Source organism: Lutra lutra, chromosome 4, assembly GCF_902655055.1.
Source record: "Lutra lutra chromosome 4, mLutLut1.2, whole genome shotgun sequence".
Classification (NCBI taxonomy): domain Eukaryota; kingdom Metazoa; phylum Chordata; class Mammalia; order Carnivora; family Mustelidae; genus Lutra; species Lutra lutra.
In genome coordinates, this window is record NC_062281.1 from 16,352,242 (window position 1) to 16,372,458 (window position 20,217).

General features: G+C 52.0%; 1 protein-coding gene across 15 annotated transcripts in view; it reads left to right on the forward strand.

Annotated features, from left to right (window-relative positions):
• MTSS1 (MTSS I-BAR domain containing 1) overlaps positions 1-19,950 on the forward strand; it is a 158,259-nt gene extending 138,309 nt beyond the window's left edge. For 5 of the 15 annotated variants that reach the window (XM_047724138.1, XM_047724140.1, XM_047724142.1 and 2 more), the window contains 8 exons: positions 4,320-4,477; positions 5,715-5,822; positions 7,101-7,198; positions 9,077-9,287; positions 13,934-14,128; positions 15,337-15,510; positions 15,834-15,996; positions 17,007-19,950. In XM_047724138.1, coding sequence (XP_047580094.1) covers positions 4,320-4,477; positions 5,715-5,822; positions 7,101-7,198; positions 9,077-9,287; positions 13,934-14,128; positions 15,337-15,510; positions 15,834-15,996; positions 17,007-17,707 — 1,808 coding nt within the window. In that variant the 3' untranslated portion in view covers positions 17,708-19,950. Of the gene's footprint in view, positions 1-4,319; positions 4,478-5,714; positions 5,823-7,100; positions 7,199-9,076; positions 9,288-12,920; positions 13,041-13,933; positions 14,129-15,336; positions 15,511-15,833; positions 15,997-17,006 lie in introns of all 15 variants that reach the window. The other 10 variants (XM_047724151.1, XM_047724153.1, XM_047724139.1 and 7 more) reach the window with 7 other exon arrangements.
• The last annotated feature ends 267 nt before the right edge of the window (positions 19,951-20,217 follow it).

Below are 20,217 nucleotides of genomic sequence, written 5' to 3' on the forward strand. Positions count from 1 at the left end.
AGGCAAGCAGGTGACGGATGGGAGGGTGTGGCTTTGTGGAGGAGGAATCCTGTCAATGACACGAGGGCTCTGAGGCACCATGGGTGCTGAGCCACAGTAGGTGGGCAGGGGACATTTCCTGACTGTCCCTTGAGCTGTTGTTGCTTTGATTAAACAACCGATTACTTGGGGACTAGTGAATCCTAATGATGAAACTCCTGTCTTTCCTTTTTAAAAAATTTCTTTAATTATTTATTTTTAAAAATTGTGTTGTTAGTCACCTTAAAATACATCATTAGTTTTTGATGTAGCGTTCCAAGATTCATTGTTTGCTTGTAACACCCAATGCATCCCCCCACTCCCTTCCTCTTTAAAACCCTCAGTTTGTTTCTTGGAGTCCACAGTCTCTCAAGGTTCGACTCCCTCTCTGATTTCTCCCAATTCACTTTTCCTTTCCTTTTCCCATTGTCCTCCATGTTATTCCTTATGCTCCACAAGTAAGCAAAACCATATGATAATTGACTCTCCCTGCTTGACTTATTTCACTCAGCATCATCTCCTCTGGTCCCGTCCATGTTGCTACAAAAGTTGGGTATTCATCCTTTCTGATGGAGGCATCATACTCCATAGTGTATATGGACCACATCTTCCTTATCTATTCGTCTGTTGAAGGGCATCTTGGCTCCTTCCACAGTTTGGCTATCATGGACATTGCTGCTATGAACCTTGGGGTACAGATGGCCCTTCTTTTCACTACATCTCTATCTTTGGGGTAAATATCCGGTAGTGCAATTGCAGGGTCATAGGGAAGCTCTATTTTTAATTTCTTAAGGAATCTCCACACTGTTCTCCAAAGTGGCTGCACCAACTTGCATTCCCACCAGTAGTGTAAGAGGGTTCCCCTTTCTCCACATCCTCTCCAACACTTGTTGTTTCCTGTGTTGTCAATTTTGGCCATTCTGGTGGGTGTAAGGTAGTATCTCAATGTGGTTTCGATTTGAATTTCCCTGATGGCTAATGATGATCAACATTTTTTCATGTGTCTGCTATCCATTTGCATGTTTTCATTCGGAAGACATGAACACACTCCTGCCTTTCATGAAAGGATGCTGGGATCTTATGCACCCAGGGAGGCTGACCATAGCAGAGGTGACCTGAGAGGATGGAGTCCAGTCTAGCGGGGCTGGAGCGGCTGGCTGTGTGGGGCACATTGGCTCGGGCTCCCCAAACATCGCCACGGAAGCCCCGTGACGGGGCTTCTGTATCTTGACTCTACACAGTACGGCTCTGGATTGTATCTTAAACCAGTGCATCCAACTAGGACATGGAATAATTTCTTCCACAGTTTTTTTTTTAATAAATATAATTATATGTTGTATTGGTGAATTTAAGAAATACACATTGTGTTTTTAGGTTATGATATGTCCTGAATGGAAGTGTACTCACTGTGCCTATAATTACAGCCGTCTTTACAGATTATACTTATTTTAGAATACCACAATTTGGAATCCCTTTAATTATAATGCAAATTTAAGATAACTTTGCTGTAATTATAGAATAATTGAAATTTATATTTACCAGATTAGATGACACTTGGATCCTGTCACTTTGCTTTCCTGTGGAGGTATATGTTTGAAAGTCAACATTAATTAATTGCAGGTAGAAATGAGCCTTATACCCTGTGAAAGGAAGGCAAGATCCACACTTCCCTAATTTCTTGTAATTATAGGCTGATACGAAGAGAAATTACTACCGCAATGGAAGCGCATGCCAGTGGGCTTGGTCAAGTGCTGTGGGTTTTAATCTATCTTCCCAACTCCCGTCCACCCTTGTCTGCCACATTTGAGAACGTTCTGATGCCCAGGGCCCTCCATGTTGAGTTAGAACATCATAGAAGAGATGGAGAGATTTAAACAGGCCTCAGACCAGCCCTGAACCACGGGGCCTCCCCACACAGGGCCGGAGAGGGGCCCAGTGGCCTTGTAGGCTGCAGCACAGCAGAGAATGTTGACAGTGTCCTGGAGCTTGACGACCAGAGACTTGGGCTGGGTTCACCTTCAGCGTCTATGGATTCAGCTGCACAAACCAGCAAGAGGTTTGTGGAAAGAGAGGAAGAGGGGAAGAGAAAGCCCCCAGTTTTCATAGGGCTGATGACAGCCCAGCCTTCCCTCCTAGAGCAGGTGCCTGTGGATAGTGGGTGTTCTTGGTAGGGAGAACCTGTCCCCTCCCTGGCCAGTCCCCCCAGTGAGAAGGGGTGCACGTACGCTCTCCCAGGTCTCCTGTCCATTGCAGACGCATGAAACCTGGAGTCCGGGGCCAGGTTCACATGTGGGGATGACGCCCCGCATCCTTGGGGAGGCATGATGGGGACCCTGGAGGAGGTGCTAGGATTATCCTGAGGGGTAGGCAGGGACTGATTGGAGGAATGGGTGGGCGGTCAGCTTGGATGTAGGCAGACTCTCCTGCCTGGGGTTGTTGGATTAGATTCCCGTGTGGAATCGGTACCTGCCTGTGGTTGTAGCCGTCATGCATTTGTGTGGCCTTGCCTTGCGGGAGCTGCGTGGGCCATGTTCACTGTGCTTTACTGACCAGCCCAGGCCTTTTCAGGGGTGACCTTTGACTATGTACGTACTATGTACGGTTTTCCCACTGCTCGCACACCTACAACTTCATCCCTGCCCAGGAAGTGACTTTCCCTTAATAAAATCCAAAGACCTTTTCTGTTGACATGTTCTTGAAGCCTGACTGCCTCTTGCTCCAAATTAAGCTTCCTCATGTGCTTGTGAGAGAAAACAGGGAACGTACTCCTCCCTTCAAGGCAATTTCCTCTGACCCTTTCCTTCTTCAAACCAAGTAACACGTTGCATTATTGTTCTCTACATAATTTTAAAGAGGGGCAAACAGCGACTGCTCAGGTCCCGTGCCAGGAGGCGAGTGGCTGAGGCCGTGGGGCAGAGGAGGAGGAAGGGGGTCCCGCCACATGGGCTCTGTCCTGGCTCTCCAGCTTTCCCTGAATGATACTGGACAAGCCTCTCACCTTCTCACGGCCTCCGCCTCTACTAAAATAGAAGCAGGTTGGACAGCCCCGAAGGCCCCCTCCATCTCTGACATTTCATAGTTCAAATGACCATTATTGAGCACCTGCTGTATACATACATGGCATTGTCACAAGTAAGGGCCGGGCAGGGAGAGTTCCAAGGCTCTGGCCTGAAGGGGTTTAGAAATTTTTCTCAGTTCAGGTGATAGGTGACACCCCTATGTGGGGACACGAGCGTGGAAGCCTGTGAGCTGGGCTCTCGAGTGGTCACCCCCTTGTCCCCACCCACAAATCAGTCTGCAGTCACCTCTCCTTCTGACACAGTGCCTGTGTTTGTCTTCTAGCATAGGGAACTTTAACTCTGAAGCGTCAGATTGTAAATCTGACTCCCCCTTAGTCAGGGGCCACGCAGTGTATGTTACAACGATCCCACTCTGCAGTCACAGCAAGGGCAGGTGTAGACGGTACGGAAACGAGTGGGCGTGGCTGTGTGCTAATAAAACCTTATTTATAGAGTTAGTTTGCTGACGTCATAAAGTTCAAATTTAAAAGGTTAACACTGCCCCCTAAATAAATAAATAAATGCACAGTTAACACTCCATCCTAAACTCTAGAACTGTTGCCTCATGGTAACTGGGTCTGTGGACATGGCCAGAGATGACCTTACACGGGATGGACTCAGCACTGACTCTGCCTTTAGGTTCTCACCAGCAGAAACTTCTATAGACCTTTTGGTTCCTAGGCTTATTGTATAAGAGGAACATTCAGGACTCTCCACTGGAGAGTTACACTGACGGTCAAGGATTCCCAGCACCTCCCCACCCCCCGCCCCTGACACGGAAGAGCTGAGGCTCACCACCTTTGTCTTCAGGGACAGAAACTTCTGTCCAAACAGAGGCTCTTTGATTGCAGCTGACCCAACAAAGCCAGCCTCTGCCCATTTTGGGAAACAACCACAGGCCCTCACCTTGTTCATCCCTTGGCCTCTCCAGAATGTTCTAAAAAGAAAGAAGGCTGTCTGGCTGCCACATCCTGCGGTTTTGTTGGCAGAAGTCTCTGTGGAGTTGCACAAGGCAAGAAGGCCAGTCAGGAGGAGTCACGTAGGAAATCTTTCTTGTCGGGAGGATAAATATGGCCTCTGGGCATTGGAAACTGCAATGGCCAGTACTCAAAAAACAGCAACCTTAAATCTTGAGGATCCCTAAATAATTGTTTTTTTAAGTCCGGGAAAGAGGTGGTGTCCACTCCGGCCAGGACTCACTGGAGGAAGGGCATTTGTTCCAGGGCTTTGTTTTATTTCCAGGGCGAGGCGATATCCAGCCTCAGTTGGACAGCGCTCTCCAGGACGTCAACGACAAGTACCTCTTGCTGGAAGAGACAGAGAAGCAGGCGGTCCGGAAGGCTTTGATTGAGGAGCGTGGTCGGTTCTGTACCTTCATCTCCATGCTGCGGCCAGTGATCGTAAGTTCATGGAAAGCTCTGGAAGGCTTCAGCTGCCCGTTTGGAGGCAACTTTCCTTTATTGATCCACCCGTCCCTGAGTCACAGGGAATTTGCTGTGTGTCAGGAATCGTGACAGCGGAAGTGCTTCCGTAGGCCGGTGATTCTCTAAGGGTTGCCATTGGCCATGGGGCCCACTCCTTGTTCACGGTTCTTAGCACTGGTTGAAACTTACTGTTTCTCCCCAAGTCAAGAAGGCCTGGCAGAGTGGTTCTTGAAGTGTGGTCCCCAGGCTGGCAGTGTCCCCTGGGAACCCCTTTGAAATGCAGCTTCTTGAACCCAACCTGGACCCTCCTGAATCCAGGCCTCTGGGGGTGGGGATCCAGTCGTCTGGGCTTTAAGCAAGGCCTCTGGGGGGGTTTAAGACTCCGTGGCCAAGTTCAACATCCGTGAGTGACCATGAGATCAATATGGGAAGAGTCTCAATGAATCACTGCAGACTTAATTTTTTAAGTAAATCATTTGCATAGATAATCAAGGACTTCTGCTGTTGGCATTCTTGAAGCTGATAAGAAGACACCAGCTCATTTCCCTCAGCCCTAGCAAAATGCCCAAATACGAGTCACACCTCTGAGCACTGACCGTTTCTGTGGCTGATTCTTGCCCAGGCCTGCAGTCCCAGCTTGGCACTTTGGTGGAGCGAATGACTTCCTTCCTTAGTCTCCTGCTCCCATCTCACTTGCCGTTTATTAAGTTGGTGTAAAACACCAGAGAGAAGGGGGATAGTTAACGCCACCGCACACATGTGGGTTGTCCCAAAGATCCGCCACCCGATCTGGACCAAAATCATTCCAGCTCGGGTCAACTATCGAAGCTGAGTGACTTCAGAGCAGGGCCTCAGCCCGTCGAGGGGGCCGTGCTGCAGGGTCCCATGGGAATATGCAGGCAGACCACCAGAGCACGTGTCCTAGACCCCCACCCTCACCCCAGACACTACAAGGGAGGCCACGTGTTTGACCTGACTTCCTCACCACTGTCCAGCGGGCACAGGTCACTCCCTAATTATGGCCGATTCCTTCTTCCCTTTCTGTTTCCCGAGAGAGAGGGCCGGTAGTGCCTTCAGCACAAACATATGAGTCTCGGGGCACCTTTTCTGGAAAGTTGAAAGGGTTCGACAGTGACCCTGAGAAAAATGGCTGGACCAAGACAAGGAAGTGAATTGCTCATGATGACAACATGTTGTGAATTCTATCCTTCAGGAAGAAGAAATCTCAATGCTAGGGGAGATCACTCACCTTCAGACCATATCAGAAGATCTGAAAAGCCTGACCATGGACCCTCATAAGCTACCCTCCTCAAGCGAACAGGTAGGAGTCGCAGGCTGAGCACGCTGGTGAGCAAACCAAAGACGCAAAGGCTCAGGGTGTTGAGGTCTTGAGGGTTCCTTGAGGCGTTAACCCATTTCAAATCCTATCGGTGTTTCACATGGTGCTATATAGTCATCAGCACTGCGAGCTATTATAGAGCGCCTGCTGTATGCCAGGTAGTGTTCTAAGCTCCATAGGAGACTTCCTCAGCTCATCTTCACTGTTACGGCCATTTTATAGAGCAGGAGAGTGAGGCGCGGAGAGAGAAAGTCACTTGGCCAGGTTCATCTAGCTAATTAGTGGCAGAACTGGGATTTGAACCAAGCATTCAAGAGCCCCGGTGGTCTTAACCATTGTGTCGGTCCGTCTTCTGGAAAGAAGCCTACAAGAACATGATAGTGGTCTTGGTCATCCTTGTGAACCAGTCCCGCTGAATTTCTCCCATTCTAATTAATTAATGCGTGAGGCTCTGTCTTATGAAAAAGATGACATTTTTCCTTCTTATTCATTTAGTTCATATGACAGTAACCTTGTATCAAGTGGGAACAGCTGATGAGTCACGTGCTGGCTTTTGCTCTTCGTATAGAATTCTCATTGCCTGCCTGGAGAACCAACTCCGAAGACACACACGCAAGAGTTTATATTTTCCATTCAATGAAATTGCTTTTGTTAAAGCACAACAGGCATGCTTGACTCAATAAATAGACTTTTATCGAGCATCTACTGTAGGAGTGAGAGGCAGACATGGTAGCCCTCACATTCAAGTAGCTCTTGTCAGTCAGGGAGTGGATGCAAGCAGTAACTGTGGGAGAATTGCCTTTTGCTCTTGATTCTGTTGGGTTTTAAAAAATCAAGTCCTGGTCAGATAGGGCACAAGTGCTCACCGAATGTCAAGCAGCTAAAATGCAAGATCAACCAGTCCTGAACTGTGATTGAGCTTGTGGTGCTCAAGGACAGAAGTCCTGTAAATTCTAGCTGTAGTATAAATGACTCTTGTAAATTGTCCATCTGTAACTGTAAATCAGTCTCTCTCTCTCTCGACTGACATTTGTGGTCCCCTCCCCACCCTCCAATTTCGTTTTATATTTTTGCTTGTGTCAGAAAAAGGACGAGGACATTGATGCATCGGTAGTATGGTTCTCTAAAACAAGACCCGCACGACAGTTTTGACATTGCACCTCTGGATGATGGCAGAATTTTGATGTTACGGGTAGGGAGTTGATGGATAACATTTCCCTGCTCAGCGGCTCGCTTACCCATGTGGCTCTGTCCCCTTAGGTGATTCTGGACCTGAAAGGCTCTGATTACAGCTGGTCGTACCAGACGCCGCCCTCTTCCCCCAGCACGACCATGTCCCGCAAGTCCAGCGTCTGCAGGTAAGTCGAGCTGGGCTCTGCTCCTCCTGACACACGTGAGATAGTTCTGCTATCTGTAGCATTGTTTTCGAGCAGTTTCCTGTTGGACTGCTCTTGGCTTGCTGCCTGCAGTTGACTGTCCTTCCCTTGAAGGATGGAAGCTTCATCGTACGGCACTATCCTTCTTGGGGTACTCGACCCATTGATCTATTTCTTTGACTTTCCAAAGCCAAATGAACTTGCTCTTCTCGCAAATTAGTGTTGAGAGTAAAGAGGAGGTTGGATTGGTCAAATCTGTGTGCGGTTGTGTCTCTGTACACCCTTGTGTGTGTGTGTCCTTCCGTATTTGAGTGAGTCTGGTAAACACTGAGCAGTGATTTCAGATGGAATTTGCCACATCCTGACGTTCCGCAACCTGAAATTGTTGGTTGCTTTAGTGTCCTCTTTCATGGGCTCTCTGTGTGTGTGTGTGTGTCTGACAGATCTACTGGGTTTTCATTTTGGTAACCAAAAAAACTATCTCACTGGTATAAAACACAGCTGCATGAGTATCTTTTCTCTCTTATTATATTTGCTTCCTCTGAAAAGCCCCTTGCACTGATGGCATCAACCATGACCTTGGGGGAGTGCAGTCGCCATGAGCTTCACTGTCAGTCCCCAGATGCCCTCTTCTGACTGATTGGCAGGAGGTGGGGACAGGGGGAAGCAAAAATTATGGTAATTATCGCCAGCAGCAGTGATGTCCCCTGGCACAGTCCCCTAGATCTGCCGGAACACCCGCACCGAGTAACTCCTGTGGAGGCAGTCACATGGCCTTGACTCCCACGTTAGCTGCCAGCGTTGGCGAACTCTGACGAGACTCTCTTGCTAGGAGCGGAAGCCACAGACTTTCTAATCCCGGGCTGGGTTGTTTGTTCTGCCCCTTCCAATCCTTCCACAACTGCACCTTATTCTCTATTCTGGTTGCTGGGACCACGGAACTCTGCTCAGCTTTCCTGTTTTTGTAATCTGAGTAATTAGCATGTGGGGCATTATCTGTTAGAGCTGGAGATGGAAATGGAGGAAACACCCAGGGCCTGGGTGTCACTGCTTGACACCCCGTTGACAGTTCATCTCGGAAGCAAAGAGTTTAGCATTGACTCCCTGAAGGTGTTGAAGGCTGCCTGCCTCTCGCTAGGTGTGCCGGTCACACCCGGCCCACAGATATGGTCGCAGATTCCTGTGATCAGGGTAAAGCCATTCACTAAAGCACCAACTTGTTCATAAGAGGTAAAGCGTGGTGACACGTGCACAGAGTTGGTTTGCTGATGCTCTTACGATGGTCTTGAATCCAGTTCACGTAGGATGGAATCACCTTGAGGAGGCCGTTGGCACCTGCCCTCCCAAGGTGATGGTTGTCTGGGTTGACCTTGGTTTCCTGGACCCAGACGGTCCATCCACGGGAGACACTTGAATTTTCTAACCGGGCAGCGTCGCAGCCCCTGGTTGTGGCTGTAGGTTATGGGGTTCTACGAGCAGCTGAGCAGAGAGGATCAGCCCTGTCTCGTTTCTTGCCACCGATGTTAGGTTTCTAGCTTTGGTGGTAGATGACGTGGCAGAATTGGGCAGCCCTGGACTCTTTAGAATCATGGGCGTCCATGCAAGGACACCTCATGACACCTTCGGAGAAGTGAGTCCTGGCAGACGCCTGGTTTATAATAACTAGTTTTCTCTCCCTTGCTCACGTAAAAAACCCTTTCTTTGCTAGCTTCAGGGTGTGGTGTTCTGAAAACACATCTTACTGTTAGCCCTGCTTCCCTGTGGCAGAGAGCTGATTACATGATGTCCCCACCCCGTCCCCATGCCCCTGTTTCCTCCCCTACCTCCCCCCGCCTGCCTCCCCTCTGCTTGCCCCCACAGCAGCCTGAACAGCGTCAATAGCAGTGACTCGCGCTCCAGCGGCTCCCACTCCCACTCCCCCAGCTCCCACTACCGCTACCGCAGCTCCAACCTGGCCCAGCAGGCACCCGTCCGCCTGTCCAGCGTGTCCTCCCATGACTCAGGATTCATTTCCCAGGATGCTTTCCAGTCCAAGTCACCGTCCCCCATGCCGCCAGAGGCCCCCAACCAGGTAAGGGTGCCCTTGGCTCCAGAAGCAGCTGTGACGTCTAGTGCTCGGGCCACTGTCAGTGGCCAGAACCAGAGAAGGACGTTGGCTCGGACAGACCCCTGTCCTCTTCCCACGAGAAACCTCTGGTTTAATTTCTCATCTTCAGATGTGTTGTTTCCCCAAAGGGTGAGAACTCTAAGTTGGGTGCGCAGCCTGTCTCCATGGTGGTGATGGCCACGGCACCCCGCTGGTTTGGGGAGTTCTCTCACGTAAGTAGATGGACTCTAAGAAGTCGGGCCGCCCTCTGGCACCCCCGTAAGCGTCCGGCTGGGCACAGTGCCTCATGCATGACGTTGGTGCAAATGGTGGCATCTCTCCCGCCATTGCCGCTTTGCCCTAAGCAGTGGCGAGTCTGAGCGGTGCCTTGGAAGCCTTCCGTGGCCCTCCCCGGTTCCCTGTCGCAGCTGGTGTGAGAATGGGGGTGACTCCTTAGAGCCCTCGCTCACGAGTTCTGTTGGCGTTCTGCTCCCCAGGGAAGGGAAGATGTTGGATCTTTCAACAGCAGCCGGGTCGGGTGGTGTTGGACTCACCGCAGCCCCTCCTGGTGGGCCCAGCAGGAGTGCCCGGCGGGCCCAGGGGGAGCTGGAGGCAGGAGCTGGACGGGCCCTGGATCGCCCTCCCCCTGCTGCCCTCTCGGCCCTCCTTCCCGACTATCAGGGGTCTGGCTTCCCACTGAGTGAGTGACGCCTGGACGCCTGGGACACGCCCCCGCCCGGGTTGCCCCGCAGCGCCATCTGCTGGGGGCCGAGGGGGCTCAGAGCCCGTGGTGCACTCTGAGGGGGGCCACAGCCCATAGTCCGAGATCTTGTGGACTCGGGAGGTCACGTGCTTATCTTGTTCATCCAGGTACCCAGTTGGCTTAACAGTCCCTGAATATCTGGGCTCCCCGCACCACCCTAGGACCCCCCCCCTCCACACACCGTGCTGTCCGGGTCATCCTTCCAACTGCCGTGGGGAGTATGGCTCGGCCTGTTTGCTGTGGAAATGGAGGCTTGGAGATGTGACTTCCCACCTGCACTATTACACGACCTGCAGGTCGGGAGCCCGGAACAAGGGTTTCTGGTGACCGATCCAGAGCCCTTCCTACTCCTTCTCAGCCATAGGCGTCCTTGGAAGTGTTTTGGGGGAACACGTCACGGAGAGGAAACAGCTGCGGTGTTTGGGGAATTTAAGCCAGAGGCTTACTTGCCTGACGTGTCTGACGTGGCTGAACCCAGAGGTCCTCAGCTCAGGGGTCCCTCTGGCATTTTCCAGCTGTCCCAGAGCTGTCCCGCTCTGTCTTCCTGGGAGAGAGACTCAACTTCAAACAGAAACATTCTAGGCCGAGAGCCTTGGCTTTAAGTTCTAACATGCTTGTCCTCGTGGGGGTGCTCTGGCTTGGTCTGTCAGGTGTCCCCTTCCTGTCCCCCGCCACGTACGCACTAAACCACAGCTGCGGGTCTTGAAAGCGGTGTGAATGGTTGAAAGAAAACCAGAATGTGCGGTTCTTCCCAGGCTATTCCACTGCGCAGCCTAATTCTGTGTGTTTTTAATCCGCTGACAGATTAACATGGTGTTGTGCACTAACAACACGGTATCGTGCACTAACGCTCCTTTCTAAAAAGAGAGAGGCCTTGTGCTCCGGCCTTGCTGTCAAAGGTGGTGTGTGTGGATCAGGCTGCAGCGAGTGCTTCTGCCTCCAGCAATGCTGAGGGAAGCAGAAGGCGGCGTGTTGGGATTTGCTCGAATCTGAACGCTGGTGCCCAAGATCTGCTTGGCTAGCAACTCTGGGGTGGTCTCAATAAGCTCAGGGATGCTGCAGAATTCAGCGGAGAATTCCGTGTCTCCAGAAAAGCATTATGGCTGCTCACAGTTGTCAGAGGGAGGACGTGTAAGGGAATCGTACAAGTCACACAGGCCAGAGCACAGTCTCCTGAAGGCCATATCACACTGTTATTTAGACTGTGAGGAAGGGAATACACGCTGTAAGGGGGGAGACCCCTCTGTCACTCCCCGCAGTCACGTGGTTCTGAGTGCATACCGGCTGATGGAGGACATTAAGAATTCTCCCGTTTTCCTCCACGGTGCTCTTTTCAAGTCGTATCTGAGTGCCGCAGGCCCGGGAGTGGGGCCCTGTCTGTGGTGAGGGTCTCGTCCTAGAGCTGTTCATCCCAGCAAGGCGAGAGGATCTTTAGGAAAAATGAACAGAAGTCAAAGGAGATAGGAACCGGCAGTCCTGCCCCGGTTTACCGGCTCTTTCCTTCAAGTTGAACAGCCTTGACTTGGAGGGACCAAAACGAGCAGCCTGGAGGACGGCAGCGCTAGCTGGCTCCCCCGTGCACAGACGCGCACGGACACGGACGTGTTCTTCTTGTCGTCATCCGTTAGATAGAGTCTCATTTCGTGTTCTTCCGCTGGATTATTACTAGTCCCTAAAGATGCAAGAAATTGAGATTTAGATTAAGCCCAGGTTCCTTCCCTGAGGAGTGACAGGAACGTAACTTGAATCCAAACCCCTCGAACCTTGGATCCGGGCCCGCTTGCCAGACCCCGAGCTTGAGGCCCCCAGGGCACCCTTGGGAGAACCTGTCCTTGCTCTGGTGTCTTTTGGAGCTTTGCTGCTTTCAGGACGGAGAGCCACAGCTCTGTCTGAATACCCAGGTGTCCCCAAGCACTATCCCAGGGGACCCAGCTTCTGCAGAAGAGATGGTCATTGTCATGCACACATTCAGTAATTCCGAGCGCCTGCCATGTGCCAGGACAGGACTACAAAGTTGAGATGGATCAGTGAGCTCCTGGCCCGGTCCCTGCCTGAGCTGAATGTCAGGAGCCTGACCAGGGAGCACGGACCCTGGCCAACGCGGGGGCCCTGCAGTCTGGAGGTTTAATGAAGATCGGCATGAAGGGATGTTGTCCCAAGTCAGACCTTTCTGGAATGGCCCAGATCTCTCCAGATGCTTCCTCCCTCCCTGGGTGGCCACTTGAAACATTGAGCTCAGGGCTTCACAGTCCCAAAGCTCAGAATCCTTTCCCAGGCAGAGAAATCTAAAAACCCATCCCGTGAAGATGTTGCTTCATAGCTGGAAACCACCCTTCATGGGTACAGAGGCTGCATGTGACCAAGGGCGAGGCCGGGACCTGGAGACGTGGGAGCAGAAGCCCAAGCTGAGAGTGTGTGTGTGTGTGTGTGTGTGTTGGGCTGGGGGTCAGTGCAAGGCAGTAAAGATGCCCGTGCTCCTGGCAGATGCCAGGGGCAGGCCTCCCTTGGGACCTGGGCTTGTGGCATGAGGAGGGAAGCCCGAGGGAGCAGCAGGAATTCCACCCTTGACCTGTGCCTGGTGCAGATTAGACACACACCAGTCGGGGTCCTGGGACGCTGACAGCCTGGCAGGTCTGGGCCATGCCGCATCTCAGGCTTCTTTTTAAGGGCTTAGAAGCTTCTGTGTGGGTGCAGCTTTGGGGGAAAAAATAACCCTAACCCTCTGCTTCTCTCATCCTTCCCTTTTCTGTGTTTATGTCTGTCTCTCTCTCTCTCTGTGCGTGCCCTCCCCCTATCCCATCTTCTGTCTCGATTTCCTGTTACTTTTGGTGGCATGTGGTCCCTCCCTGCGGCAGAACTCGTCCAGCTCGGCCTCCTCCGAAGCCTCCGAAACCTGCCAGTCCGTGAGCGAGTGCAGCTCGCCCACCTCGGTCAGCTCAGGCTCCACCATGGGCGCCTGGGTGTCCACAGAGAAGGTGACTGGCTGGGCCCTGGCCACTACGGCCACCCCTCCCCAGCACCCCCACCCCCACCCCATCCCTTGCCTGCCGCTGGCTATTACCGCTGGGACCTGAAACTTGAAATCAACCAAAGACACACCCAGAGCAGCTCCACTTGGGGACAGAGAGAGGGACAAGGTTGAGGGCTTTTTCTGGAATGGGCTCTTGGCTCCTGAGCCATGACCTTGCCATCGTCCTGAGGGAGAGGAAGCAGTACAGGGAACTCGGAGGTGGAAGGCTCCTTCCCAGAATAGTGCCGTGTGCTCATCCGTCTCCCCGCTTACCCTCCCGAGACCTCCACCCACCCACCCACCGTGGCCCCCTTGTCACCATAGCCACATCACCTGATGGGACCTCTCACTGCATCGGAGGCTGCGTGCTCTTCTGCCTTTTAGTTTGCCAACCCCTCCTCCCTCTTCACCCTGATTTGGAATCTGCTCCTGAACAGTGTGATGATTTCAGAAACTAGAATGAACAGATTTAGTTGACGCTTGAGAATTTTTAAATTTGCATAATGAGATGAGCAAATCAGGATCGCCGTGAAATTCTGCCTCGTTGGCTAAATGATCAAAAACCATGCAGACGCCACAAATGAAAGGCACTGATCAGTTTCCACACTATTCCAAAATGTAGATAAATTACATCCTTGACCGAGCGCTTATCTGGTATCCCACGTGCACTCTTTGCCCCGTGGCCCCTTTCCAGCCCACGGACCATCCACAAGCAGCAGAATCCTGCCACTCGTTTGACAGATAAAACTCCGGTCCCCTTCCTCCCTTGAATGTCAATGCCATCTTGTACCTCCACACTCATCCTGTTATATTAATTTTATTTTCCTTTTTTCCCCCCCTTTTTTGTTTTGTTTCTAGTTGTCTAACGGGTTTTCTCACTGTAGTTTGCCAAGTGAGTCCCATGTGGGGCCCGTGGGGGCAAGCCTTTCCCCTCATTGCCCGCCTGCCTCCCGCCTGCTCCCTCGGGTCACCTCTGTCCACCTTCCAGACTTCGCTCATTATCACACCATTGGGCCCGGCATGTTCCCGTCATCTCAGATCCCTAGCTGGAAGGTTTGTGTCTCTCCTCCCTCCCCTTTTCTCCCTCCGCCCCCTCTCATGGCTCTGTGCTCCCCCATCTTCTGTCCCACGACCTTCTTCCTGACCCCCCCACCCCTCCCTTCCACACTCTGCCTTCCTCCCCATAGAGCCCCTCTCCCGGAGAAAGTTCCCACCGGGAAGAAGCAGAAAGCAGTAGGCAGATCTGAGAGAGAAACGTCCACGTGGAGCTGAGATGGGAGAGGCTCCCCATAATGAACCTTGCTTAAGCTGGTTTAGATGGTGGACATCTAAGCTGGGGGCCGCTATGGGGTGTCACCATTACCGGGGACTGGGAGCTACTGCCCTCCCCGGTCAGTGCCCCAGACTCTTCCCTCAGGTCCCTTATCGGGCCGTGGTAACAGCCATGATCCAAACTGTGGGTTGGCTTATACCATGTTTTATCTCAGAAGTAAATGCAGACTTATTTTTTAGTCTCATTTGTGTACTCTCCAAATGTGTTTGCCTTAATACAAAAACAGAGTTCTAAAATGATTTCCTAGCACGTCCAATCCTATTTTGAGAGGTGGTGTCCCTGATTTGAACAGTAGGTGACCCTAGGCTGTGGCATTTCGAGGTCTCGACTTAATCCCTTAGTTGGATTAAGTGTGGACCCCGCAGGCTCCTCAAAACTTTCTGCTGACCCCAGAAGCCTTCCCTCCCTCCCTATGGGAGGGCACCTCCTGAGTGCCCTTGGGGGCCCAGTCTCCTGCAAGTGGAGGTTCAGCCTCGGGGGGAGTGGCTGAATCCTGTTAGTGGCCCTTGGTGGCCACTTGGGTCAAGTGAAGACATTTGGGCTGGAGGAGGGGGTGTTCCTTCAGACCCCGGGAGGGAGGGCCTGGCCCCGGGACATGTGCTCTCCACCGCCTGAGGCCTTCAGATACCTTAGCTGGTCACCTGCCAGCTAACTAAGAGTCTCCCACAGGTGCCTGCCTGGCTGGGGAGGGTTTTCATCTTTGGGCAGATAGGAGGAAAGGGGAAGTTCCCAGGGGGCCCCCAGAGGATTTTCCAGTCACTTCTTTTAGAGCCGGCTGAGGACGTAGTAGAAGGGCCTGCTGGCCTGTCCCAGCCTGAGCCTGCCCCGGGGGGGCCAGCCGCCTTCCGTGGGCCGCTGTCTGGAGGGTTGTACAGGCCTCCACATGGAGCCGGAGGCCGCGGCGCCTGACCACGTTCCTTCTGCTTAGGACTGGGCCAAGCCCGGACCTTACGATCAGCCTCTGGTAAACACCCTACAGCGCCGCAAAGAGAAGCGGGAACCGGACCCCAACGGAGGAGGACCCAGCGCCGTGGGTGGCGCGTCTGCAGCGGCCGAGGAGGCTCAGAGACCACGGAGCATGACCGTGTCAGCTGCCAACAGGGTGACGTTTTTATTCTCTATGGCTGGTTGGACTCCTCTAGACCCGGCCAGTGGCCGTTTGCCGGCCAGCAGTGCGGAGGGGAGCCTGAGCCCCGTTGCCCCACTCCGTGCTCTCGAGTGGTTAGAAGGTCCCTAGGGAAAAGCCTGGCACTGAAATCAGACTCTTAGAACTTTCCAGAGCCTGGGTAGGACCCACAGACGGCAGCAGGATAGGAGTAATGTTGAGGCTCCCACGTGTAGACGGATGCGGAAAGGCTCTGGGGACACCGGACCGGGGATTCACGGCCCTGGTGGCTTGTCTGTGTCTCTCTCCTCCCCCCGCAGCCTGGTGAGGAGATGGAGGCGTGCGAGGAGCTGGCGCTGGCCCTGTCGCGGGGCCTCCAGCTGGACACCCAGAGGAGCAGCCGGGACTCGCTGCAGTGCTCCAGTGGCTACAGCACGCAGACCACCACGCCGTGCTGCTCCGAGGACACCATCCCCTCCCAAGGTACGAGGCAGCCCGGGCTTCCCAGGGGGGCTTCCCGGGCTGTGCCAGGTGAGGAGGAGGGAGGCTGCAGGAGGGCGGGGGTGGGGGTAGGGGGGACCCACCTAAGCTCGGCGGCCTCCTCCTGGAGCACTTGGGTGAGCTGAGCCTTGGAGAGGGCTATTAGAGCCCGGAGCCCCCAGTTTGGACCCCTTCCCAGCCCAGTCCCCCGGGCCCCCCGCCTCCCGCAGCACCACACGCTCCAGCAGGGTGGCAGCCCGGGGCCCAAGGAGATGGCCGGGGTTGACCAAACCGTTCTGCAGCTCGTGTGTCAAAGCTTCTAAGACTAAGCCAGTCCCATGGAAGGCCGTTTTGCTGTCCAGGGGACACGGGGCAGTGTGCGGAGCCCTTTGCGGCTGTCACCTGATCGATGGTCGGGGGTGCAGCTGGACGTCCTGTAATGCACAGCGTGGCCCCTCCTTCCCCCCCCCCCCCCAATGCCATGGGTGCTGCTGCTGGGACACCTGCTCCAAGCCACGCTCAGCTCCCTCCTCCCTCGTGACCCCACGTCCTGAGGTGCGCACACCTCGCGGGTGGAGCGTGGCTTTGTGCGGGTTCCCCGGGGCTCAGTGCCCGTGGCGCGTTCTTTTTCCAGCCTTTGCCCGACGAGTTACTTACATGGTCTGCCTGAGGCGTGTTTCTCACGTCCGGTACCGGACCGCGTGGGGGGCTCCTCTTCTCTTCCTGCGCCCCCCTTTACTCCTCCCCGGGATGCTGGGCGGTAGCTAACCCGGGATTTGAGGGCACCCCTGCGGTGTCCGGTGTCCACTGCTGTCCTGGGGCCTAGGGTGACAGCGGGGACCTCCAGGAAGTTCCATAGGGGGACTTCTCACTGAGATCGGGGAGGCTGGGGATGAGGTGGCGGGTAAAGTGCCTTCCCTCTCTTCCCTCTTGTGCCTTTTGTTCCTCCAATACCAAAGAACCGAAGAGCAAAGCTGCGGCCTTGGGGAGCCCTAATCCAATGTTATCATCAGTTTCAGATTATGATTATTTCTCTGTAAGTGGCGACCAGGAGGCAGATCAGCAGGAGTTTGACAAATCCTCCACCATCCCGAGAAACAGTGACATCAGCCAGTCCTACCGACGGATGTTCCAGGCCAAGCGCCCGGCCTCAACGGCTGGTCTCCCCACCACCCTTGGACCTGCTGTGGTCACCCCAGGGGTTGCAACCATCCGACGGACCCCTTCCACTAAGCCTTCTGTCCGCCGGGGGACCATCGGAGCCGGTCCCATCCCCATCAAGACACCCGTGATCCCGGTCAAGACCCCAACTGTCCCAGACCTCCCCGGGGTGTTGCCCGCACCTCCGGATGGGCCAGAGGAAAGGGGTGAGCACAGCCCCGAGTTGCCCTCTGTGGGTGAGGGCCCCCAGGGTGTCACCAGCATGCCCTCCTCCATGTGGAGCGGCCAAGCCTCCGTCAACCCTCCTCTCCCAGGCCCGAAGCCAAGTATCCCCGAGGAGCACAGACAGGCGATTCCAGAGAGCGAGGCCGAAGACCAGGAGAGGGATCCCTCAAGTGCCACTGCTTCCCCAGGCCGGATCCCGGAGAGTGACGCCGCAGACCTGAGCCCCAGAGATACTCCACAAGGGGAAGACATGCTGAACGCCATCCGAAGGGGCGTGAAGCTGAAGAAGACCACGACGAACGACCGCTCCGCCCCCCGCTTCTCGTAGGCTCTCGCGGGCTCCCCAGAAATGCTGCCAGTGGGGAAGGAACTGTTCAATCCATAAAACCTAATTTGTCTCGATCCATTCCAATCTATAATCAGACAAAAGATTTTGTAGGCAACTCAGAACACAGCTCTTTTGAAAGTACGTGACACCTTTAGTTAAGAATTAAAAGTAACATACATAACTGACATACCTTTGATCTTTTAATTTGTAAATATTGACCATTTTCTTTCTGCACATTTTAATCTTAGTTTCCCTTTTGATTTTTCTGAAGGTGCCAAATTCCATTTAACTTTTTTACAAGTCTTTGTAAAATTTTAAATGCATAATGGGTGGGGGGGGGTTGGTTGGGGCCTGGGAAACACAAAAACACAAAGTAGTTAATTTCAGAAAAAAGGATAACTCTACTTTAGCCTTTTCTTTTCTCTCCTTTTTTCCTGCAAGCTTTTGTAGATGCATTGTAGTAGTCTGGCTTAGAAGCAAATTCAAGTTATTTTAATGTACAAACAAAATGGATCAAGGGGTAAAAGTCTTCCTTTACATGTAGTACGTTCTGGCTGAGAAAAGGAGTAACAACTGAGCAATATTCAGACTGAAGTAAATCTGGAAACGGTAGACTCTGTTGGGATTGGGGGGAGGGCCGTGGGAGGGGCACACCGTCAACATAGCCGATCCTGGTAACATGTAAGAGTAGCCTCGTAGGTTGAATTTCTAGTAGCTTCATGGTAAATGCATCCGAGTAAGCCATACTGGATTGCAGTGTTTGTTTCTGTAGGGTGTTTAAGGACTTCCTTTCTCCCACGATTCCTCCTGACTGCACACAGCACCCACCTCCAGTCCCGAGCATGCTGCCGCCCCCGGGTAGACCCAGAGCCCCCCAATTCAGTTACTCGTCTCTCGTGCCCATGTTCATTGAATCCAAACACATCCAAAAAGGGTAAGGCAGTTTTAAAAATGTGAACATTTTAAAATGATAGCAGGGAATTCTTAGATATAGCCAATGCCTTTTACTTAACCGTGCCCAGCAGGCTGGGTGCGTTGAAAAGCCCAAATATTTTGAACAAACTCAAACGGATCTAACAAGGGTAACCAGCTTGGAATCTAGCAACTTGCCAATGTGTTTACTGATCTGGGGGCTTGTTTTTCTTCTCTTCTTTTAAATAAGTGGCAGTTAATTGGCATCATACCAAACATTGAAGAACGGAGGATTTATTTATTGTCACTGGGAATCTGACCACTATAACTGTCCCTTTTTTTTTTTTTTTTTTGTATTCTAGGTAATGTTTTTTGGAATGGATTTATGTCTTTTCTTTTTTATGTGAAAGTTAAATCTGTTCTAATGCCCGTTCCCTAAAGCCGACAGAGGTTCGTAGATTTAAAGGGATCTTGTTTGGAGAAGGCAACAGACGTTTGGAAAAAACCAAGCAAGTCCCTTAGCACTTGGGTCCGTTTCTCTTGAAGGAAGCGGAGCTTGGGGGGTCCCACAGACCCTGCAGGTTTCTGTTGGCCCAACTCTTCAATTACATAATCTTATGCTTTAATACATAACTGCATTGGATGTGAGAGTAATGTACCTGTATAGTCACTGTTCAATCTATTAACATTTAACACTGCTGTGATTGCTCAAGGGCATTTTATGTTATGGCTTTAAAGCAAAGGCATGATTATTAGAAAACTATTTAAGCTTTTTTTTCCTTTGAAAAACAAGCTCCTTCTACAGAATATAAGCAACAGTAGTGCCTGTGGTTTAGCCCACCCATCTTGATGACTAAAAGTAGCTGATGCATCGTGCATATGATGCTTGAGATGGTTTTTGCAAAAGCAGAAATCACTGCAAGGTAATTAATTACAATAGATAAAAGTGGTATTTTAAACCTTTGAAATAAATGGATGTAACTGTACCTTGGTACAGCTTCACTTGTTTAGTTTTTAAACGTTAGTATCATCTGAATAAATTTAATAGAAAACGTTGCCAAATTCAATGTAGAAAGAATGTGACAACACACCTTGGGTAGTTCTGTTTGTGTTTTTGCATATTGTAAAAGCAGTGTCACAGCTAAAAATAAAGACATCGTTTCTAAAGGTAAATTATTGTGGTTTAGTTGCTAGTTTGTACTGAGAGTTGACCTCTCCCTGTGCAGTTTTTTTGTTCTAAACTTGTATAAATAACAATCATGTATGTGTCTCCCTTCTACCTTGTAACAATTGCTTCAGCCTACATCATAAATAAAGAACCACTAGAAAAAGTCCTGGATGTCAAGACTTATTAAAATTCAGTTGCAAGTCTCTGTCAGCTGTTAGGAGGTGCACTGAGTCGTCAACTGGGCTTTCTTGGGAAACCGACAGTACGTCATTTCTGGGATGGCCCCGAGCCCTAAGAACATTAGCAGCCTCCACTCCTGAACTGTTTGGATGTAACTCTAATGAGAATCACCATCTAAAAGCCGATGGGGGGGCACCTGGGTGGCTCAGTGGGTTAAGCCGCTGCCTTCGGCTCAGGTCATGATCTCAGG